At 38.7% G+C, this 26,151-nt stretch overlaps 1 protein-coding gene across 1 annotated transcript in view; it reads right to left on the bottom strand.

The window, feature by feature from the left end:
* The window catches only part of shank3a (SH3 and multiple ankyrin repeat domains 3a), a 385,335-nt gene that overhangs the window by 15,086 nt on the left and 344,098 nt on the right, over positions 1–26,151 (bottom strand). The window contains exons 16-18 of the mRNA XM_066724020.1: positions 16,944–17,026; positions 7,053–7,177; positions 3,178–3,313 (exon numbers count right to left, since the gene is read on the bottom strand). Of these exons, the coding sequence (XP_066580117.1) occupies positions 3,178–3,313; positions 7,053–7,177; positions 16,944–17,026 (344 nt within the window). The remainder of the gene's footprint in view (positions 1–3,177; positions 3,314–7,052; positions 7,178–16,943; positions 17,027–26,151) is intronic.

Raw genomic sequence — 26,151 nt, 5'->3', positions numbered from 1 at the left:
ATTTATTTGTAGAAAACTGATCAAAATAACAAAAAAGATGCAGTGTTGTCAGACCTCGAATAATGCAAGAAAATGAGTTCATATTCATATTTAAACACAATACTAATGTTTTAATTTAGGAAGAGTACAGAAATCAATATTTGGTGGAATAACCCTGATTTTCAATAACAGCTTTCATGCGTCTTGGCATGCTCTCCACCAGTCTTTCACATTGATGTTGGGTGAATTTATGCCACTCCTGGTGCAACAATTCAAGCAGCTCGGCTTTGTTTGATGGCTTGTGACCATCCATCTTCCTCTTGATCACAGTCCAGAGGTTTTCAATCGGGTTCAGGTCTGGAGATTGGGCTGGCCATGACAAGGTCTTGATCTGGTGGTCCTCCATCCACACCTTGATTGACCTGGCTGTGTGGCAAGGAACATTGTCCTGCTGGAAAAAACAATCCTCAGAGTTGAGGAACATTGTCAGAGCAGAAGGAAGCAAGTTTTCTTCCAGGACAACCTTGTACATGGCTTGATTCATGCGTCCTTCACAAAGACAAATCTGTCCCGATTCCGGCCTTGCTGAAGCACCCCCAGATCATCACCGATCCTCCACCAAATCTCACAGTGGGTGCAAGACACTGTGGCTTGTAGGCCTCTGTCTAACCATTAGATGACCAGGTGTTGGGCAAAGCTGAAAATTGGACTCATCAGAGAAGATGACCTTAGTCCAGTCCTCTACGGTCCAATCCTTATGGTCTTTTGCAAACCTCAGCCTGGCTCTTCTTTGCTTCTCATTGATGAAGGGCTTTTTTCTAGCTTTGCATGACTTCAGCCCTGCCCCTAGGAGCCTGTTTCGAACCGTCCTCACCATGCACTTCACCCCAGCTGCCGTTTGCTATTAGTTTTGTAGGTCACTTTGTCATCCTATGGTTGTTGAGTATCATTCGAATGAGTTGGCAGTCATCCCAGTCAGTGGAGAGTCATTTTCGCCCTCTGCCGGTCTGTAGCTTTGTTGTCCCCAATGTCTGCTGCTTGACCTTGTTCTTATGAACCGCCACCTTTTAAGGATGGAAGCAAACCGACGCTCACTGTATCCTCAGCCAGAATTTAACCCTTCTTTTCCTCACTCAAAACGTTCCTTTTTAACTCTTTTGGCATGGTCAATTGTTATTTATTGATTCCAATTACTTTTGAGGTACTACTAGCACTGTTTTTGCCATTCAGCTGGTCCTAGTGCAAAAAGATAATGATGACCACACCAGTGGGTTTTATACTTTTCCTCGTTAAATAAGATTTGGTTCAGGTGATCACCTAATCAGTAGCTCATTCAGTAGAATGAGGTGTGCCTGTGTTGGAATTCAACAGACACTGGAATGGAATGGCTGCCATACATGTCGAGATGCGGATTTAAGAAAAATTGCAGTGGTCTCTTAATTTTTTCCAGAGCTGTATATATGTAATCCACACAGTACGCCCACAGTCAACCTATAATATATTCTTTCATGTTGTAAGTTTGCATTTACTCTCCACTGCTGTAGCGCATTACCAGTTTTCAACACACAAACCCCTGGATAGCACACTGACATCAGATGAATTGATTGCTCTGAATCAAAACAGCCACACGAAGCAGAAATAAAAAGACAATTTAGGATACACAGCATTTAGATCTTGTTAGCATTTACAACCGAGAAAAAAGCTTCTTGAAAGATGTCCCTAATGGCGCCGTGGAGTGTGGCGGCAATACAAACTAGCACAATGCTTTGATGCCCACTGTTGTCCACAGACTACAGAACGAGTGCATTGCACCATTTATACACAATCACCTCTGAGAACTTGTTGTAGAAGCTGCCATAGTTATTACAGCAAATAACAAGCAGCAAAGAAACAGCATCAGATAATAATGTCACACATGCAAAATAGGATATAAAACAAATATGAAATTGAATAACAGGAAACGGGAGATTCCATTAACTGTACTTCGGTGGGCTAAAAGGGTTCCTTCATCTCAATTTGATATCATAGGCTCCTTCAGCATTATTCTAAAGCAAGCCGGAGAGGAAATGATAACGTGGTAGATAAAGTGATTATGTAATATAGTTTTCTGGTCAGGCACATTCTGCATTAGTCTATATATACTGCTGTTAATGGCTCATTAGCAGTCCTTGTTTTACTGAATTCTGAGCACGACTGATCACAATATTCATTTAACTTGCTTGTCAGACCTTCTGGGTCTCTGTTACTGCTCTGACCTTGCCTGCTTCTTATCAATCTCAGATTCATGAAAAAGCTAGCGGGTTTGAGTCCTCTGTGACACAGCTTTCTATTGGACTGCAACAATGATCAATTTTCAGACCAATACCATTCAATATTTGTATACTTGCTAGGGGTGGAAAGATACAAACATGGTGACATTCACGTCTATTGCTAAACAGACAATAACCAGCTCTTTGAAAGGATCTTCATTTCAGCACCCCAAATTGTATTAATAACATTATACAGTAGATACAATCTCATTTCCTCCAGGTCAGCTCACTAAGGCTATGTTGTTTGGTTCAAAGAAAATTGTATCTACAGTTTCTCTCAAATCCTGGAATTGACTTAATTCCTTGGGCTACACTTGAGGACTTGGAAGCCCTGTTTGACTCTGAATGAAGTTCTCACATGCATAACAAGATTCATCAAGGCTGATGGTTGATCAGTTGAAATTGTGGTCCATATGTTTTATATTGAATAGGCTATCGCAAGCAATTACGCTATTGAAGCATAACCAAAATACGGCGGGTCCAAAATACAGTCAAATGGACCAGTCAAATACTCCCACTAACAAATACTCTCCATGGGACTCGGCCATCTTATTCAGAGGCCTGATTTCTGAATACGCTGCCCCTTCCCCACCCAGCAAGCTCTCCTTTCCGAAGATGGACATCCACACTTTATTTGAAGGCAGTGAGAGGACAACATTTAAGGAACAAAGCTCCAACAATGAAAGACCTGAAACCTTCTCAATTCATAAATCTTCTGACCACGAGGTGTCACACTAGCATTTCAGACATTTACAGCTCTGGAAAAAATTAAGAGACCACTTAACACTGATTTCTGATCTTGGAGTTGTCTCTTTATTTTTTTCACGAGCTGTATATTATATTGGAGTATGCCACTCTAGCTTTACCAGAACTGATTTCCTCCTCTTACCTTTCTTTCGGACCACCTCTTCTGACTCCGGCTTCCGGCTCACTGACACCACCTTCATGAGGAGATGATTCCCGCCTTGTCGGATGAGAGAGACCACCTGTTTGTGGCCAACCTTAACCACATTCACTCCATTCACCTAGAAGACACAATGGTGAAGCCCGGCAATGAGAAGAAGAGGCCCCAGCGATAAAAGAAGGCTCCATTCAACAAGGTCTGCGTTTAGATCTCAGGGGGTGAAGCGAAAACGGAAAGCCCGGCCGGAAGCTAAATACCCAGCCCTGCGCCTGAAGTCGATCATTTATACACCATAGAAAGAGCAGCCTGCAGTGCAGTACAGCGCTGGTAGAGCACGAGCAGCGATGAGAACACAGAGATGATGCCCCACAGAAAGATGAAGTATGTTGTGATTTTTGTAGGGAGAGTGACATAATCAGGTCAGACGTGAAGTATTTTTAGCTCCTCAGAAGAGGCTGCCAAAGAAAATGGAGATGGAACGAGGGGTACAAGTAATCAATCTGCCCGCCAAACAGTGCCGGCCACTATATTTGTTAAAACCCCACTGGATGTCAGTTTCCAAAATTAATTTTGCACAGGTCTTTCAAATCCCCGCACTGCGATTCGTCATGCTTCTCAGTATCTGAAAGAGCAGAAATTACATCACAGAGACGGGTAAAAAAAGGTAGTAGGTGTCTCTTGGATGTTTTTTTTACAACAAGCCGAGTAACTATATTATGCAGCTATATGCTCTCCAGCTATACTTGATTACAGAAAAGGAGGCAATTATTTTGGGCAAATGCTTCTAGGTTTTGTTGCATGCCCAGAATTCCGTGTTTTCCTTAATAAGAATCATTTTCATTTCAGCTATCAACTGAAACCACTCTCCCCATATGTATTCTTGATCCCCTGCATCTTTCACCTCTGACCAACACATATGTAATTTCTCCTTCACGTTTGTACCATTTGCTCTTGACCTTAATCCGACTTAATTTAAACTTAATCCAATGACTACATTGTCCCCATCCTTTAAATCCTGTACATTTGTTCTCTCTTTACATAAAGAACAAATAAGACACAGAAAGGTGCCCCTTGGAATTAACAGGTGCACAACAGCAAGTCACGGGCAGAATCTCTTATGCATGTCGTTTGTGCCGCTGCTGTGATCTATTTTTTGCCTGCGATACTTTTAAGCCACAAAACTCCACCACGGCCAATTAGATTTGGTTTTGATCTAAAGTTAATTCATTTCTGAGCTTTAATAGCTGGTGACAATTTGATATTCTAAGGTTTGATACAGTGGGGTCTGAAAGAGGCAGTTAAATCAGAAAATGCATCTTATTGACTTTTGTTATATATATTTTTTCATTATTATTATTATTTTTTTTCAACCGTGCTGCTTGCACAGGGACAAATCCACCCACACAAGTGAGACCTGGTTGTTGTTGCAGTGTCACTGTGAATCACAGTATGTCCTATATTGTAGCACTTATATACTAATGAGGTTGTTCCTGCACAGGTGTACCCTTCCAAAGAATGAATGTCATCTACTCAATTTGACTTTCATAAAATTACCAATTTCCATGTTACTTGCTTTGTAAAATAACTCTGAATGCAGAAAATAAAATAATAATAAAATGGTCCTTAAATTATGATAGGGGCAACAACATGCTAAAGAACCTTTGTAACTGATTCGGTGATTGTGATTCACTTACACCAATTTTACAGACGTTACAAATACCTAGACATCACAAATGGAGACCAAGAAATTCACACTTGGTTTGAAGGCTTTTAACAAACACATAACAGACAATGTGTAAAATGGGGATTCGTGTAGTTATTTCCTAAGATCACACAGAATGTTGTCATGGTGATGTGTCTTGTGGTGCTGAGGTAGGGTGTCTTGTGTGTAATTGTATGCTTGTGAAGGAAGAGTATCAGGCTACAAAATACAGAGTACGCGAGTTTAAAAAAAGAACGCAATGATTAATGCAATACAAGAACCTTTTTTTTTTTTTTAACTAATAATACACTGAAAACACTGCCATTATCAATCTCACTGGCATGGCTATGGATCAATGGGCACAGCACATAATATTAATTGTCCTATTTCATGTTGCAAAGAAATGTATTGTATTCATTGGATACAAAATGAAGTAATAGTAACCAAACCTGCAATTAACCCTTAATCTCCCTGAAAATATGCCAACAGGAAAGGGCAAATTAGTTGCCGTAACAAATGGCAACTGCATAATTAGTAGACTTGATACTGTCCCTAGAACAATCAAGTTCTCAGTTATGAATTAGTCAACATAAATACTAAAATATTATTATTTATAAAGTAAAAAATACATATATGTTCAGTGTGCATTAACTGTTACTTATTCTAATATATCAGACTCCTTAAATACTGAATTATGTTTAAAATATTAAAAAGAAAAAGATAAATATAAGAATCTCTTCCCCAGTCCTGAGGATTGTCCAGAGCTTTGGTAAAAATACTGTGGAAAGCATGCTTGCGTAACGGCTCTGTATCAAGAGCAGCTCAGTGGGGTAATGGGGAAAGGATGCCTGGAATAAATCATTGTCATATAGTTACACTTCTCATTGTGACGGAGTGACTGAAGCAATTTATTACTCTTAAGGAGCAATGAGAGATAAATGCTCTGTGCTGCTTAATCTGCTTAATGATTTGTAAAAAGTCATATTTGAATAATAAGTGCCTGGGGGGGGGGGCTGAATCGTTTAAGTTTCTCTGAATAGCTTTATTTTCAAATTTCCCCTTTGACACTTTGTAAATTGACAGATATCACTTTAAATGGAAAGGAAGCTTTTAAAAACTTGATTACTGCGAGATGAAATCCCGGTCCTTTCCTATCCATATAATCTCTCAGTACAACTCTGTGATACTCAATGAGAAAGTGATATGAATTGGATAACCTATTTAACAAAAGCTACTTTCTATGCCTGCATGTATTTATTTATATTAAATAAATAAAGAATTATAATAAATCTTTCAATAAAGACATAGTGGACTGCTGCTCTGTATACTCATAGCTCAGTAAAGAAAAAAGTTAATTTAAATAAATTGAAGAAACTTATAGGGTTTGATCCTTCAAGTATTTTGATTTGAATACAGACATAGTTAATGACTAGGAGAATGTTTCCTTTTTAATAAGTATTATTGGTATTTTTAATAAACATACTGCAGTTGTACAGGAAGGAAGCAATCTATTGTCCACAAGCACTTTCATTGTAACAATGTTTTTATTTCAAACAAATCTTCAAATCTAAAGCCATCAAGAGTGACTAGTTGCTTTGCCACTGCATTCATAAGACAATGATTTTAAGTCATTATGGTACAAATGCTAATAAGGTTACATTTGAACATGAATGATAAGAGATTTAATGGCAGGCTTCAAATGCACAAAATCAACCACATCCTCCAGCCTACATAATAACACACAAGCGTAGATACGTACAATTTGACAGTTTCTGCTGCACAGCATACCGTGTCTCAGAATCAGTGGAACTGCAATATTGATGCTATAAAAACCCAAACTCAGAGGACAAGGGTGTCTTAATACTGATCCTAAACTGTTGGACTCCAGCAGGTTTTATAGGGAATTTTATATATCGGTTTATAAAGACCATTAATATGGTGTTCTGGTAAATTCAATACATTAGAGGTAATTTGCAACAGGTGCTTGAATATGCTTAAGTCTTCAAGGACTACTCGCTTGTGTTCCTAGTCCTTTAGAAGCTGATGATCTGAGGGTGACCTATAAAATGAACTTGACAAGGGGCTCTCCAGGACTAGAGTTGGACACCATTGTAAAAGGGGGAACAATGCTATGATGGAGGTGGGCATTTGTCCTTACCTCAATGAGAAAGTCTCCTGTCCTGAGTCCTGCCCTCCAGGCCACCCCCTCCACGTCCACAGACTCCAGGTACTGTAGAGCCGGAAAGGCGGGCGTTGGGGTAAACTCCTCGATGGGCGTCTCCGCTGGGGAGGGAGCAAACAACACACACACACACATGTCACCTGGTCCCTCTGCAGACACCTTCCCATCCCACCTTCTCGCTTCACAAAACCACACTTTTGGACCAGAATGAAAATTGAGGAATAGTGATATATAGCCGCCCATTAAAATCCAAGGACTGAAATATATCGGACTTAGACTTTAACAATCTTGTGGGCCTGCATTTTCAGTGACATTGAAACAACTGAAATTGGCCTGCCTGGTTCTTACTCAGTAAATTCCTTTAAAGAGTAAATCTGTTTGGCTGCCTTCTTCTATTCTGACTTCCATGACTTCCAGTCATGTTGATGAAGCGTGCATTCAGATAAGTTGGGTTTAAATGCAGAAATACCAAATCCTATTAATAATGCAGCTTTAGATCACTGCAGGCAGAAACACACAAATGGAGTAGGAGGCCAACAGGACAGAAGGAGATGTAAACGTGTTCTGCAGCTCGGCAAATCTGTTTGACACTCAGCGTCTCAGACATGATTTCTCAAGTGATCCTGCTTTGCACCAAGAATTCTGTTTGATTATCTCAAGAAACTGATGGCAAAAGCTTAGACCAGAACAACGTGTTCCCAAGAGGTTACTGGACTTCTCAGCTCAGCCGGGAGGCATACTTATTTAAATCTTTATTTAATTTTTGTGGCAGGCAGTTTGCAGACCTGTGTGGGAGAGAGTGTGGGAAAGAAATAGGCTATCGTAAGCCAATCACGGCCCCAGGTTAGGATTGACTTTCTCAAAAGTCAAATCCCGAGAAATGCCTTTACAAAATGGACATCTTGTTTTCCTCAGAATCTTTGCAGTAAATGGTCAAAAGCCTTGACTTTATAACGATCAAAGCACAGCATTTTTTTTTTTCAACATGCATTTCACACATTATGCTTTAATGGATCAACTTAAAAACCAAAATGTATTTAATTAACTTCCTTACATGAATTGAAGACAGCTTAATTAATTAGTCCATTCCAGTATAATGACGAAACATTAAGTTACCCTCTATACGTCAACAAAGCCCAATAGGAACAGCCACGTAAGCTGTTTGAAGCTTTTACATAATTACTACACTGATAAAACAAAAACAATCCCTTTCAGCACAACTGAAATTTCTGAATACTGTAGTAACATAGATACAAGCTATGGATTTTTACCATCATGGGTAAGAGTTAGCCAGTTCCAATGCATGCACTGTATGTTTATAAGGGCAGAGTACAATGCCTATAACTTAATATAAACATACAGAAAATATCAGCATGCCTAACTTACGCAACAGGATATAGAACGACTAGGAAATAAATCTTACATTAAACAGCTCCCAAAGTATGAGCTCGATTATTACCTTCTTACCTGTAGTACAGAATCAACTGACATGAACTGAAACAATAGAGAGAACCATCTGGTTGGGAGTGATATGGTAATGGGGGCTGTGTTTCAGGCTCATGTGTCTGACTGAGTTCTCAGCAGGTTTTTAGAGCCGTGGTGCCACTGGAGGTCAAAGTCTGGCCCCCAGAACTACAATCAGCATGTTAGCCCTGAGCCTCAGTACAGTTCCTGCTATTACAGTTCCTGCAGTCTGCTATTGCATAACCTGGGTACACGCGCGTCCTCCCAGCAGAGGCTTGTGTCATCCTGTGATACAACAGTATTTCAGGGGGTCTCCCATCAAGATAGATGAAAGTCATCGGTTGATTGTACAAATACAATACTTCATTCAATATTATTAATTTCAATTTCACTTAACGATTCCGAGATGTTCGTCATTGTTCTGACAAAAAAAGCAGATCATGAACTGTTTTAGCTTTCTCAGTATCAGTATGCTGCAGAGTGTGGACACTACCCATAGTTCCATAGTTTGATTAACATTAAGTAAGGATAATTAATTGCCAATGTTCCATGTGAATAAACTCACCTGGTTATTATCAGGGTACAGATGATGACTAGGCAACCATGGCAACTATCATGTACACACCCCTTTCAACACCAGTAGTGATAACTGCTATATTAGGGGACAAAATACTGCTATTCATAAAACGTGAACTGTCACGGCTCATAATAATTCACGAAACATTATACACTAATCCTACAAACTTAAAAAGTATTTAGAAATTGTGATTTTTTACAATTTCAAATCTGTTGTTCATCAAAAATGAATGGCTGCTGAGGTGAACAGCTTATTACATGCATTTCTGCTCAACGGTCATTGTCAAATTACATTTGCAGATTTAAAAAGCTTAAGCAAATATGATTCTGATATTTTGGAATGTGATAAAATACATTTACACAGTGTAAATCATGTATGTCCTGTGGACCAGACGTGTCTCTCGCAGACCCATGGAATAGTCACTCAGCTGCTTGGCTAATACCCTCATACTAGACATTTTGACATATATATATATATATATATATATATATATTATTTATATTAATTACGTGTGTTTTAAACATACATTACTCACACGTTAAGTTTAATTAGAAACACATTGTTTTTCATGTTGGGGAATGAGGGGATCAATGTATGCGGCAAGCCAAAAGGGACAGGTTTACTGAAGTGGCCCTCCACAATATTTTAGTGGGGAACAGTGCCTTACAGGGTTATTTTATTTGTGGCCTTATTAGCTATGAATTAGTTAGTGAATTCCAGTTAAACATTATTTGAGAGCAGGTATAGACATACCTGCTGGCACTGATGTGTGTGTGAGTGTAAAAATGAAAACTAAGATTTCCTTTCCTGATAATATCACCAAGAGCTTTCAAGTACACACTAGAATCTCATTCAGAATGAACGTTACCCAAGGAGACGCATCGCTGGGGATAAAACAAACAGGAAGGGAACCAGTTCAAAGCTTTCCAAATTAAGACTGCAGACCTTAAAAATATCTCATGATGTATATTTCCAAATGCTGCTATGATATATAAAACACATACACAGAAAAACACACACACAAGAAGAAGAGAAAAAAAAAACTAACAAGAAAAGGCAGTATGCAGGAGTCTATAGGAGCCATAGGAAGATAATTGAAGGCTCTCAGTAAAGCAGTGTTATGATCTTGGTACATTATTGTTCATACCAGATGTAGACAACTACAGTCCCCAAGGCCTGGGGTCTCATTTCACTGTGGTATTAAATGCTTAATTGAAGGGACTATTAAAATAAGAAGTCAAATCACCCTTTTTTATTCCGGTCTTAATCAGTTGATAATTAAAAGGTATCTATAAAACCATCAGGAACCCATGCATTAATTCCCTTTAAACATGTTCTAAATACCAACACAGAATCTCTTACAAGATTCCTTTCTGCCATTTCACTTAATTGGTAAATGGATTGCATGCAAATGGATGCAGCCCAGGTAATGCATTATTATCACATCATTACTGCATTTTGCAACAGGGCTATATGGGATTGCTCTGAATTGCTATATGGGTTGTGCTCACATCAGGCAGCTGAGAGAGCCAGAATAAACACTGAAATTGAAAGTAGTGGAAAAGCAGTGGAGACAGCTGAACCCCAACATGACATGAAACAGTGAGTTGTTAAAAACTGTATATTTGTATTCTGTCAGCTTACACATTTGCAAACACCTGGACAATTTTAAAAACAAGGAAATGAGAAACAAATACAAAACCAAAAAATAATGCATTATTCTGATATTAGTTCTAATAATTCATAGACCGCATTTTGTATTCTCCTGTAAGTGTTTAAATAATAGTACATATTAGCATAACAGAAGTGTAGGTTTATTAAGTGACCACTTCCTCCACATCCAGATTCCCATCAGCCCTTGCAACATTCTAGGGCTTCTGTTCAATAATAGTCCAATAATGGTACTGATCGCATACAATTCCCATTGATACACATGTAATCCTAGTCCCTGCAATCCATTGCACAGAAAAGCATTTTACAGAGAATAATTGATCAGTAGTACACAAGTTCGCAGTTCCTAAAACTTTTAACAGAAAAAATGTCTGGATTGGGATTTACATTCCTCAGACTTTCTGTATTAATATTTAATATAAGTGACCTATTTGATTATGGATTGAAAATGCTAGTGTTCTGCCTTGCTATAGTTAGAAACTAGAGTTATAAGAATTTATATAATGCATTATCAATTGTAACTATCATTTCCACCCCCCACCATTCACATATTCAGGTGTTTTTATTTGTGTGTGCTTAGTAAACACACTTCAAACTTTCCTATGTAGAATGCTAAAAGGGTGCCCTAATTGTTTTTGCAACCTCACAATGTCAAATTACACAAAACCTAAAGCTTTTGAACTTGTAGCATTCTGGTCAGTTCCCTACAATAGAGGACGATATGTTGGAATTGTTTAAAGGTGTTTCAGAAAAGTGGGCCAACAAGAGGCATATTTAAGTACCAGTTGTAGTAAACACAAATAATTTTAATTTCAGAAGCTGAACTGAATGTCACTGGAATCTATTAACTTTAAAGGACACCTAATGCTTCATAGTGGATGCTTTTACAGATCCATAGAAGCAGGGTAAATAAAAACAAATCAATGTCATTATTGTAATGAAACTTATGCATGTGGTTAGGTTTAGTCTTTTATTATTTTTCTTTAGGGTTTGATCACTAGTAGAATTGGTTCCAGTTTGGACTAGTTTATAAATGCCTGTATGTGGGCAATGTGGCCCAACTGAGTCACCTAGTTAAGAGCCAGGCCTTATTAGAGGGTGGTTGGGACCAGGATGGAGTTGGGTGTGCAAAAGGCTTGAGTGGAAGATCTCATGGTGGCTGCTGGCACTAAAACGCACTGCAGCCATTTCCTGCAACATCATTCTTCACCTATACCCTGTTGATTGTAGTGTTGCAGAGAATAATCTAATGCAACTTAATTTTCTTCCACTACAATGATTGCTTTTATCATCTGCCTACTTTTTAAGCGCTTTAACGCTTTGGAAAAGGTGTATCACTCATCCTCTTCACTTATCTAAATCTTCAAAAAATGCGAACAGCCATTACTGTCTCGAGCAGCCGGTATATTTTAAAATCCTAGTAAGTGTGGTCTTCTGTTACTATAGTTACCAGAGCAGAAAGCATGATGCGCCGTGTTTAAGAGGGACATAAAGAAAATAGATATACTGTAGTGAATCTAAGTGCAAATGAACTGCTTAAATAGATAAGGATCGTTCCTAAAATGATCATGAATCTGAGTATTTCCTGGTACAAGCACAAGGGGGATTTTGCTCAAATAAAAATGCTGGAATGGTTGAGTGGGGACAGGTGTACAAAGACTACAGCCATACCTCTGTGACAGCATTGGAAGGCAGTGAAGCCACGTCACCGCAAACCACTGCTGGAGTAGAGATATGTTCCCACAGTCAATGGAACACAAAGGTTTCCTTTATCTCTTCATTATAAATAGCCAGCAATGATCACATATTTCTGTGTGTGTGTGATTAAATGTACTTAAAATAAAACAATCTTTGCTTGCAGTTTTTACTTTGTGTGAGGTTCCTTCTAAGAGTCTTATGCACAGCAATATATCATGAACACAACATGCAGCCACATAGCAGATTTACCGCTTCCACATGACTGCAGTGCCCTGAGAAGCAACAGAGGACTATCAACATGGCAGTTTAAACTGCACTCCACGTGCTAGTTTCAATGCTTTATGTAAAGTCAATCTCCTACTGTAAACAAATATGTCCTGGAATAACAGGATCCCATTGTGAAGTGAGCCCTGTCAGCTGAAATGGTAAGATCACACGTTTCCTGTCAGAAACAATTATTCATTCTACCTTATTCCCATGGAAATTAAATAATAACGGGAGTTGAAGATAATTAAACAGCAGGAAGATATAAACATGTAATGTATGTTTTCACTTGACAGAAATAAAAACTGGTAAACAAAGAAGAAGGGAACTTGGGGGATGATATTTAAATTAGCCACTGTAATATGCTGTGGCAGAACAACTTCAAACAAATGTGGTTTCAATGCACTGAAAGCAATACTGTCACTAGGAAGTGTAGATTTTTCTAGCTGTTACTAAAATGTCAGTTTTGGGGGAATTAATTCATGAAGAATTTATTGGCTCATTGACTTTTTAAATTTAAAAGGGGACAAACACCCCAAAACATTAAACCAAACCAAACAAAACAAGCTCTTCAAAAAGGGACCAGACGAGACAAGGTATGTCTATATCCCCATGTCTTGGTATCTACTGCCAGTGGATAGTCAAAGGACAGGCTAGATGTACAACTAACTGTCCCATTCCCTCAAAACATGTATGGTACGATATTTGAAATAGTGATAAAGCTATTGAACATTTTAAAATGAAATGTGTGTTTCTGTTTAAAAGTGTGTGGTTTTCAAAATCCTTGTGGAAATGCAATTCACTTTGTCCTAGTCTAGGGCCATTTAATTTTCCCAACATGTGCCCATGCTTTGTCACTTCACATAAAGCCTCCATGGAAACTGGGCCTTTGTCAAGTGGAACTGTTCAATGGGACCAAGTCTATATGCAGTAATTGGTCGCGCTGTTCTGCGTTGACAGCTTAACGCAAGCCATTGCCATTCATTCAGCTCACAACATTGCACCATTCAGTTGTGTTTACATTTGAACTTTGTCCGACTCATTAAAATAAAAAATAAAGCCTTTTATGTAGGGTAGTAGTATATTATAGTAGAACAATGACATTTATTAATGCCTCTTTCATATCATATTTTTTAATTGTGTGTATCATTTATAGATGCAGGAAATTAACATTGTTCATGCTTGAGCAAATATACAGCAATGATTCTTAAGATAGACTTAAATAGCCTAAATAAGATTCCAACCAGTTTTTTACTTTCTGAAAAGTCTCAACCTCAAAATATTACCCTGACAGTAGTTAAAATCAATAATGAACTGAAAGAGTTAAAGACAACGTTAGATGTCCAGTGTAAACTGTAAGGGAATTCTGTTTTAATTACAAGACAAACAATCAATCAGTCCATCGACAAGAGCCAACCAAAATAAATTATTGTTCTACATATTAGTAAAGACACGTTGTGTCACATCATCTGCTGCCTCTCATTTCTATTGATCTGTTCATTTGTTTTTTCCCAACTATTTAATCCAGACTTTCACAGTGCCAATCACTACATCTATCCATCATTCTGTCAGAGAATTGCATAAGATGGATATTTGTGTTGCTTATTGACAGATGATCTGCTATACACAGAGATGAACACATGATCCAATGAAAAATACATTTCATGCACAACATTTCGTTTTTTGTGTACAAAGCGAATCACACATGTTTCATATTTTGTTGTATTAAATGTGTATTTCGTGCACAAAAGCACTTATGTATGACACAAACGGCGCCCCATATTATGGCCAGCATAGATAAATCAATATGTTTATGAGGGAAAGTCACCTTCTTACTTATGTTTTCTTCTATGCATCACTTCTACATAGCTTCATTTTTCAGGAGCTCAAGCCTGAATGATTTATAAAAAAGCAAATGTATTTCAAGTAACTACTAGCTACTGAGTAATGTCAACACATATTTCAAAGCCTGTCATCTTCTCTGGGAATCATGATGGACCACGTGTCTTAGCACTTGAGATTGGAAAATTAGTTTCTTAGCAAACACACTTCATGACATTTGTGCAATAGGGTATGTAAACAAATGAGGAATATTTTTAAACTAAACAAAGTATGGTGAGAAAGCTTTAGTGATAAGAGGGCCAGCTGATTTGCCCAACAGCTTAGATACATTTAGCACTGCCAATTTCTTCTTATGAAAGCTAAATTATATAAATTAAGAACAATCAATTCCTCTTTTATACCCATCAATTTGGAAAAGCCATTACAAAGACATGCTCAGAAGTGTTTAATCTCTTTCTTTTTCATGCTGTAAGCCACAATCACAAACAGCAGGTCTTTGTGTTAGGTGGAGGACCAGCAGTCATTACTGATAATGTGCAGACTTGCAGATCAAGTGTCTGTGACTAGGAGTCCTCAATGACAGCCTCTGACAAAACAGCAGGGCTCCAACATAAAAACTGCACATTGGATACCTCTAACGATTAAAGTGCAACTACACCTCAGGTATGTTTCTAATGAGACACTTCAATGTCATTTCCTGTGGATTACACCTTTTGAAAGTTTACCACAGAAAATATGCACATGATTTTGGCAGCTTTCTGAGCCTTTTCTATGATTTCACTTTGCTTCCTTAAACTAAACTTTGGGTCTAACATGGTCTACAACAGTAAATGTTCATACGGGTAACTTTAGGGAATAATTTCACTATTAGGGACTTGGCAATGTCGATTTAAATCCGTTTCTATTCTCCAGGTGAGAAGACACAGTCTGTCACTAATGTGTCCAGAGCTGATGATCCCTCAACTGACTGCTACCCATGGTCCCTTGGTGCTGATTGGCTGGTTGGTTGGCACCCCTGAGAGCACCCCACCGCAGACAGCTGGTGTCACAGTCGGGATTTGAACAGACAACCTGCAGGCTTTACGGCCAAATTCACTCTAGGGTGCCGGCTTCTACCAGATGAGCCTATTTAGAGCCCCTGCCATGCTTGCATTGTTGAAACTTTAAATGGTTAAACACAAACATTAAAGTAAAGACATGTATAAATATATATATAAGCACAGCTAAGCTGAGGAAGCTTTTTGGATCGAGGCTCTTTCACTCAAGCAAAGCACCTGCTGAAGTCTTTGATCTCTTATCTATGGAGACGGGATGTGAAGACAATATACAAATGGGGGCAAACTGATTTACAAATTCATATCTACAGCATTTTCTCTGTAACACTTGCAGGCTATCACTGTCTGGACTAATCAATGACAATACTAACAACAACAACAATAATGTCTAGCACATACGGTGGAAATGCAAATTATTTCCACGGGAAATTGACAAAACACAATCAGAAACAACAACTGCTCTCATTGTGACCTTTTGATAAACCCACTTCTTTTTCAAAGGGCTTTCACAAAAAAGTGGGCTACAAACCACTCAACAGTCCCTGTTTTTTTGACAAGGTATTAAGTAACAGAAATCAAAGACTCCAGCTCCACTGAAGAACCATTCCCAGGCCAAATACATGAACTCTGCGACAAAAGTGGTTCATTCTGAGAGTCAGACTCGAGGTTTACAACCGCATCCTTGTTCTTTTGTTTAGCAAGGACTGTACAAGGTGGAGAGCAGATGGGAGCTTGTATGATATGTCATTCACGGGGATGGTGCTTCCAAGTTCATGTGACACTGCAAGCTGGGAAGCTGAAGGAATCAGCTTGCCCAGATCTAAAGCTTAAGCCAGATTTCTAACTTGGTACCATCTCCAAAATTCCAGACATTGTCAGCTTTCTTCCTCCTCACGAACACTTCACAACTTCAGCCAAGTGATTAGACACCTGCAGTCCCAACCACAGAAACACACTTCTAACCCCTTCCCCTCAACATTGCTGCTAAGGTAACAGTTCAAACCGCACAATGGACCCGCTGCTGTGTATTACACAATCAAGGCTGTACATGTGTAAACTGACCCCCATGCTGAACCCAGTAAAGACCGCTATCCAACTCACTGTTCAAGGCTCATGCACGGACATCATTTTATGTGCTGCATATCTTTTCTTTCTTTAAACATTTCTCAAAATAGGGAAGAAAAGCTGCTTCAACATTACCTTGCTTTTATATACATACATACATACATACACACACACACACACACACACCATTTATTATACTTAGATAAAAGTAGGGAGTTGAGAGTTTCTTACCTTTCGCTCCTCGCAACACAAATCCAAAACCTTCGTTCTCTTTCTTCTGCAGGACCGCATTCTTCTCCTCTATGATGTAATCACTAGGAAGAAAAGAGAAGAGGGCCACTAGGTCAGAGTTCAGCACCATCCTGAGAGATGCCCCGTGTCTCGCGGTACAATCCACTGTGAGTCAGTCGGGCATCCTGAGCCGGGCTCTGTCAGCAGGTGAGCAAGAGAGAGACTTCAAATCCAACCTGGCTTTTTTATTTTTTAACAAAAGCAAAAACGACGAGAGCCCTAAAGAACCACCATAGAAAAAACAAACAAAAGTCTTCAGACAGAAGCTGTGCTTAGCTGCCAGGCATTTCCGAAACCAAGGTCCCCTCCATCCAGCCCCTGAACTCTTCTTCAAGGCAATTAATATGTTATGAGCCAAATGTGGTCGGATCTTTTCATCATTTCATTTAGTTTTTTTTTTAAAATCTACAAATTCATTTCCAGCTTCCTTTGCTCTCCCTGTACTTGCATTTGAATGAAAAGCACACAAAGACATCGGAAGTCATCTACCATTATTTGTTTTAAAAAGGAAAAAAAACAAAAAACACAAGCACTCAAGCTCATCTGTATAGACAAAACCGGCAGATAAAAACAATGCCTCCCTGTGAACACATGCACTCCATTGAGCAGATGCTTTGAACTGTGCAGCAGCATAAATGAACCCAGTCTATTTGGTACAGTAACAGAGAGAGAGGGAGGGAGAGTTAGACAGAGAGAGAGAGAGAGAGAGAGAGAGAGAGAGAGAGAGAGAGAGAGAGAGAGACATACATGGACACACATGCATACAGGCACACATACACTCACACACCCTCTACCCCAGTGGAGCAGAGATGGATGAGGGCCCATCCAATGCATCTCCTCCTGCCCTTTAACCGAGAGCATAAAAAGGATGTACGGCATTACAACCTCACAGCCTTTTTCCTATTCTATTACTACACCCCCCCCCCTTAACACAAACCATCTGCTTAAGTTTTATAGGCAGTCTGAGCTGAGGAGCTGTACACACAAAAGAATGACTCACTCAGGGGCAGAGGGAGAGATTGCCGGTCTGACAGGCAGAGGGAGACAGAGGAGGATCCAGCGAAGCGAAAGAAATTAGACGAAGGCAGGAGGGAGTGAGATGTGGGGAAAGGTGATCAATGTAACAAGGAAGAGCACGGGCTGTACAGGGAAACAGAGGGAATGCAGAAAACAAGCAAGAAAGCAATTGGTCTGAGATGCTGAGCATAAACATTCAGAGAGAGAGAGACGGAATGGGATAGACAGCAGGATTGAAAAGGAACTAGTAATTATGTCAGGCAAAGAGAAGATGACTATCAAGAAACACTCAGTTAACAGACCGGCAACCCGGGTCTGCAAAATTACAGGAATATGAACTCCGTCATATCAGCTATTCAAAAACAACAGCAGTAACCACAAATGTTCAACAGCGAATTTATTCACTGTTCCTTTCTGCCAAACACATACATCTGATCTGATGTTTTCAGGAGGAAACCATAAGTGTCCAAAACTGCGATGTATAAATGCCTTTCTGTCAGATGCTTGAGAAAGACACATGACATGATAATGCAAAAGAGAAATCTTCAGTGAAAGGTTTCAAAGAATCCAATAAACAAGCAAGCACTGCAAAATTGTTGAAACCTGTCAAATACTACTACTACTACTACTAATAATAATACATTGTCCTTTCCATTACTGTTCTTTATTAATCTATACCTGAGAGGAGCACTAAATTAATTAAACACAAAAACACACACCCTCATATAGAAGACGTATTCCTAAAATAATTCACTCCTATATTATATTTTAGTAGAAACAGACATCTTGAATGAAAAAGAACCAAATCCAAAGTATTTTGAGTATTGTACACGTGGAGTGTTTTTCCACATGTAGATGTTGAGAATATATTTCTGTTTTTCGGAAAAGCATTGAAATTGAAATAAGCATCAGAGTGGACAGCAGATTGGTGAACTGCCATTTTTACATCGAGGCTTTAATGAAAACCCCCCAGTGGAAAACATCTGTTGAGATGTGATATATACTAAACTACAGGGGGAGTTTGAGGCACTTGTATTGCTGATGCTCTTTTAGCAACAACCTCCTGCTTCCAAGTGATATAGTACCGAACATGCTGCTGTCATTGGTGGTATTTGCCTGGAAATATGTTCGACTGCAACATAAAGGGGGTAAAGAATTCCTGCAATGTAGTTCTGCATTGACAGGATGTGCATCACATAGGCTTTAATAATCCACCAACGGGACAGCAGGTTCAGTGAGAGCTTTTACATCATCTGAAGTAAAACATTAATGTGTTCAGGGGAAGCAGACATGAGGTTTGGAAAAAAGGACCCTCATTTATCAGGAAAACACATAAATCCCTTTGACTAAGAAAGGAGAACATATCATTCTGTTTAGTTTGAAAGATGGCTTCACTGAAGATTTGTACATGTACACTGAAATTTAGTGAAAATTAAATGATGCAACATTAACTGACAAAGTTGCACACTGAAGTTTTAACAAACCTACAAATAGATAATCAATGGCAGGAGGGGGTTGAGTATATTTACAAAATATACACATTACTTTCACTGTAAAGTGTAAAGTATGTGATGTATACTAAGTTAATGAGATGTGCTTTGGATGTCAATCAACTTGATTTTGTGTATAATTTAATCTCTTTTAAAGTAAACTACTGCATAATGATTTATGAGGTGGATCACAAGTCACAGATAGACACACATTAAATACAGGTTACAAGTGCAGGTTACTTGGCATCAATAGAAATATGATCAGGATTTTACAGATTGGAAGATCTGTCAGGAAATAAATTAAAAACAAAATACCCTACTGCACATAATCTTCCTCACAAGGCCTAACAGAAGAGGCCCTGGAACTGACACAATGAAACACTCATCTCTAGGTAAGAAATAACACCAGTGCTTTGTTAAAATGAAAATCACACTACCATCCAACTAATACAGTGCCAAACCTCACTCTAGGGTCATACTAAGATTACTAGCTGCGCAGGCTATCAATGGAGATGGTGAAGAAGATAAAATTGTATCTGGAGTGGCTCTTAGGTCACACACAGTGTACAAAATATAATCGTGACAAAGAAAACCAAATGCTTTTCGATTTCTCACTTCTCTGCCCTCAGATCTAATGCCAAAAGACAGCTTTGCTTTTGATGAAGATTGCAATTACTTATATGATTTTATGTTTCCTTAAACCAGACTGAGCCCTTACTAAAATTAGTTGTTTTTTCATGCAAACAATCATTTAATGAAATCAGGTATGTCATATTATTAAACCAGATATATTCTGAATTGTCATATATAGTAAAGGTAGGAAGAGTATTTTACAATCCAACATAAATTAGCAAAGTAATTAGTTAACAATTTTTACATTAGGTATGCAACACAAAGAAAGGAAAGACGCCCTTTGGATTACTGTAAGTTTAGTAACTAGAGCCCGACTGATACAGGTCTTTTGGGTCTGATACCGATAATTGGGAAGCAAAATTTCCCGATATACTGATATATCTGCCAATATTTCCTTCTTTCTTAGCATGCAAAACAGACATTTTCTAGCATTGATACCTCAGATTTTGTCAAATATGCACTGAAGGCAGGCTTTTTACATTTTGATAATTTTCATGATAAATAACCACAAATCAACATTGTAAAAATAAATTAGAATAAGGGAGAATAAAGAATATAAATGTTTATATTTATAAACATATGCGTGTTCTATACATTAGAACAAAGAACGTGGTATATTAACAAGTTCACACACAAATTAAAAAATGTGTATGCTCTAACATTGAAACAAAGAATATGATAGTGTTAAGTGCTGGCCTATAGTTGCATTTTATACGCGTCAGGTTCTCTCAGGTTCACAAGTCCTGCTCAGTGCTCAACACTGGTCCAGCAGATACAATCTCGGCAGCACAGGCTATTCATAGGGACTTAGATAATATTCAATTGTGGGCCGACACCTGACAGATGAAATTCAATGTGGACAAGTGCAAAGTAATACATGCAGGCAACAAAAATGTCCACTATAATGACACTATGGGAGGAAAAGAACTAGATGAAGTACTGCATGAGAAAGACCTAGGAGTCTACGTGGACTCCTCACTCTCCCCATCCAAACAATGTGGAGAAGCAATAAAAAAGGCAAACACACTGTTAGTGTATATTGTCAAAAGTGTAGAATTGAGAACAAGGGCAGTGATGTTCAGACACTAGTACAATGCACTAGTTAGAGCTCATCTGGATACTGTGGACAGTTCTGGGCTCCACACTTCAAGAAAGATATCGCTGCTCTAGAGGCAGTTCAGGAGAGCAGGAGAGCAACCAGACTTATTCCAGGTCTGAAGGGAATGTCCTACTGAGAGACTGAGGACCTGAACCTTTTCACCCTGGAACAGAGGAGACTACGTGGGGACTTGATCCAAGTCTTCAAAATCATGAAAGGCATCGACCACATCAAACCAGAGGAGCTTTTCCAGATCAGCAGGGACACACGCACCCGGGGACACAAATGGAAATTGGCCTTCAAGGCATTCAAGACAGAAAACAGGAGACATTTCTTCACACAGAGAGGCGTCACAATCTGGAATAAACTACCCAGCGATGTGGTTGAAGCTGAAAATTTGGGAACATTTAAAAATAGACTGGATAGGATCCTTGGATCACTTTATTAATGGACACGAAACGAGCATGATGGGTCGAATGGCCTCCTCTTGTTTGTAAACTTTCTTATGTTCTTAGTTAAAATCCTCCTTCTAAAATTGTAAACACATATAGTAGTTAATTAAAGTTTAGGAATGGAATCACTTTAGTGAAAAAGATGTGCAACTATAAATACCTCCCCCTGATCATTTAACAACTGAGGCCGGGACAGCTGCAGTCCAGCAAAAGTTGTGTGTCACTTTCAATTATCAGCTTCTAAAAACAAGTGCAGGTTTTAGGATCAATTTAGCAAGTAAGTTATTAAATTAAGCAAAGAGCGGCCATTTTCCATCTGAACTCTAAATGACTAAATTGGACAAATTACCTGCTCAACTTTAATTGTTTTAAGTCTTTAGAGACACAATGATTTAGGGGTTGCCTATTGGACTGTGACTCTTCCTTGCCTTATGCTGGACGTGCGATGCTCTATAATGATAAACAGCGCAGTAGTTCTGAATGCCAAACTCTACTTTCCCTCTAGATGCTAATGTACCTCAAACTGAAAATGTGGGGTTCGTGTAAATAAGGACAATTCACCAGACACGTCTTTCTTTTAGTGGAAACATGTATGATAGTAAAATAGGTCAGAGTAAGTATGAAGGCTTAGCACACCGACATAGAAGATTTGCTCTCACTGTTAAGACTATAGTGAGATCTCTATGCCACTTACCAACAGCCATCAAGGCAAGGCAAGGATTCCCATGGAGTTTTCCTGTATAAATACAATTAAATAAGAGCAGCAAGCATTTAACATATTCTATTCTACATTCATTTAGATTTAAGGTTGCCTTCAAGTTAAACATGAGTACAAAAAAACTGGAAAGTAGAAGCCACTTCCAAATAAAGGCTAGTTTGCTATCTTTTACAACACTACCACACTGAAACAATGCTTTTCTTGCATTTGTGAGCTATATATGTGTGGGGGGTGGACACAAAGAAAATATGTTCCATATAATGTGACTATTGTTAATGATATTTTGAGGGGGAAAGCATGTTTACTCTAAAACAAAACTTTCCCAGTTTTCTTGAAACTGCATACAGTATGCGGATTGGCAATTTAGTAAGTTTCTCCTAATACCAAACCAAATAAGGCCGCATCCTGCTGTGTTAAGGAGCTGAACAACACGGACAGTGTAATCAGGGCCGGTGTGAGGGGAATTGGCACCCTAGGCAGACAGTCATCAAGGTGCCCCCACATTACACACGTGACAATAGTGGGAAAAACATTGAATGTCCTGCTTTATTTAACAAGGATGATATGATAGTATACAATGAACAAGTCAAAAGTCAAAGTTTTATTTAATCAAGAATACAAATTGTACTTAATTCACACTTTAAGGTAACACTTTACATTAATGCCTTGGTTCCACTGGCTTAAGTGTCCGTGCCATATGATGCCATGCCATGCCATGCTGGACGCGTCCCAGAGCTTATTTTGTAAAACCAGGACGTTGTGAAGTCCGTCCTCTTATGGGAGGAGCAGTGACTGTGGGTTTGGTTTGTTTCATTTTTAAAACAGAGACAGAGCAATACTACGAGCGACACAGCCTGACGTGGAAAGGACTTGTGTGTCTATTTTATTCTTTCTGCTTTACATGATTGTAAACAGCGTAATAAATACACGTTTCTGTTAAGAGATATTAGGAAGAGCTAAACGTGTAGACAACATTATATTCAGACAAGCACGTCCCATAAGAATACGTTTCCATGTGCAACAATAACAATACATATTTGCTATTTTGTATTATCATCATCATCATTTGTGCACAGCGTGACTCGCTTTTTACTCTTTCTGCAGATTTGTAACTGCAAACAATACTATTTGACGTATTATTTAGAATTTACTTAGCATACGTCCTTAACCAGGGCAAGTTACAAACAAAATACACACGTTTCATGATTAATCATCCAGCTACAATATAGCAGGTTATAATTGAACTAAAGTGTGCACTACTCAGTCATGGCGTTTATGGACACATTTATTAAACCAGTCCTTATTGTTTTAGAGGGAAACCCAGATCTGCTGTATTTATTTATTCATTCATTTAACTTGTAAATGGGCACACGTTAACTAAATTGTGTTCGCCTGAAATACCATCCAGTTGTTCATAAAATATTAATACAATCGGCTGCTATTTTTAACTAGTCATGCACTGCACCGGTCCTGTGAAATCCAAGTTTTTAATACACTTGGATATTAACTGTAAGCAGTAACTGTTTCTGTACGTGGATTTCACTCCATGCTGCTAATAAAACTGTAATTTCTTCGTGATCCCACACGGTACTTGAGATTATATCTTCTGACACAATGTATCTGATCTCTTCCCTGTCTCTCTACAAGTCCAGCGCACACCTCCGCTCCTGAAAGCAAATAATGTCCTCAGTGGGGACGGACGCTTACGGACACCTCCAGCACCAGATATTTAACCTCCACAAAACACGGACACGTCCGGACGCTTAGCCAGTGGAAACACCCATTTAAACGTCCGGGGCCGGACGTGTCCAGATGCGTCCGCCAGTGGAAACAGGGCATAAGTGTCCCTAATGACTGTGTAGTTACACTGTAATTACTTGTGTACAGTGCAAATTGGCAAAATTAAACTGGTGGTAAATAGACAGTAATTAAGGACACTCAATTTAAAGTGTTACCTTAAAGTGTGAATTAAGTAAAATTCACATATCATACATATTGATACACCCAGGCCAAGAGCAGTGACAACGAAGTGAGGAGGGAACATAGCAAGTAGGTCGCTGTCGGGTAAATTGACATGATTCCCCACCATAATTACTGCCGCCATCTTCTGACCATGGAAGAGAAGCTGATTTGTAATGAGCCGGTTCATCTTTGCAAAACAAAGCCATTATAATTCCCTGTGTAGCTTCTGTGCTGGATAGAGATCCCTGGGCTTTATCATGCCTCTTTACAATGAAATAATGTTATTACTGAAGGAAATAAACCAGATTCAGCTGATTTAAGCATATTGACCCAAGAACCTCCTCAAGTCATTTCCTTAAACATGGCACTCTCTCAGCTCTCTCAAGACCTCCTCCATGCACCCTTGGGCCCAGTAAGTGAATTCTATCCTGCGTGCTGAATATATTGACACAAACTAGTCATTTCCTGGTGGGCCTTCTGTTACAAGTACAGTAGTGTGTTAGATAGACTTTGTGAATCCCTAATATAACCATCTGATTTGCCTTAATACTGTATGACATACTGATCTGATACTGATAATTCTGGTTACTCTTAGACCTGTTATGACCAAGAAATAAAGACGAATGTAGCTGTCATACCCGATGTGTGTATAAGTAAATGGGAGCAGTTCAGTCATATAAGTGCTGCATATTTGACTGTTAGTGGGGAAAGAACACAGAAACACTTGGGGAAAAAAAAAACTCAGTTTGACACCCTATTGAAAAAAGAAGGAAAGATGTCTGTGAGTGAATTATTGTCTGCATGTGAGAGATGGAAAGTCCTAGTGAATGTGAGAGGAGAGAGAGTGAAAGAACATGCAAGTGAGCTGAGAGCTGATTTCAATAAGCTTATTAACCACCTTATCCCGAATGAGCCGTGCTGTCTTCAGTGAGAGACTGATTTCAAATTAACTCATAAAGATTGATGCACCTTTTTAGGGCTCATCAAAGTGTCAGACTGCGAAGTGTAAATGAAGTCATTCATTTCCTCTTGTTTTTCAACAGCTTTACATAATTCATCAGGGCATGCATCAAATAGGAGTTTTTGTAGGAATCACACCATGTACTTTGTAATTAAAGAAAACTAAATGTTCCCCCCAGGTACAGGCCAATGCATTTTAAGTAAACATTAGAGATTAAAGTAAACAAGAAAGTTGGAGATCAATTTGGAGTTGGATGTAAATACTATTGATAATTCTGGATTATTTTGCATTACATTTATTCAAGGACATTAACTTTAGCGTCCAACAAAACACCTGTCCTTTCTTCTGCTTTCACATTTTCACTTGGTGCTCTGAGAAGAAGTCAACAAGAAACACTGTCTGCTTTCAAATCTCCAGCTTGTTAGACTCATCATACCAGCTAGCCTTTTTCAACCCCCTTTCACAGCTCCTACACTCTATTTCTTTATTAATCTACAATCTGAAAGTAGTTCAGAGCAATCACTGTCTGGATTCCTGTCCAGTCCAATGTTGACTGAGGTCTTGCCAGTCCAGAAACATTCATAAATATGCGGCCTACCTACATTGCACTTCTACAGTGCATTTTATAACATTTGTATTAAAAACAAAACAAGAAACTTGCTGTATTCTTTGTTCTAATAACAGCAACTAATATTTGTTTTCAATGAGCTAGTCATCCACACGTTTAATGAGCAGGGAATCATAGTACTTCAATTACTTCAATTAAAGCCTCCAACATATCATATGCATTGGATACAGTTGAATACTCTTTCCACA

The sequence above is a fragment of the Amia ocellicauda genome, chromosome 15 (assembly GCF_036373705.1).
Source record: "Amia ocellicauda isolate fAmiCal2 chromosome 15, fAmiCal2.hap1, whole genome shotgun sequence".
In the NCBI taxonomy this organism is placed as follows: domain Eukaryota; kingdom Metazoa; phylum Chordata; class Actinopteri; order Amiiformes; family Amiidae; genus Amia; species Amia ocellicauda.
The sequence above is the reverse complement of the archived record's forward strand: the minus strand, read 5'-3'. Positions and strand labels throughout refer to the sequence as shown.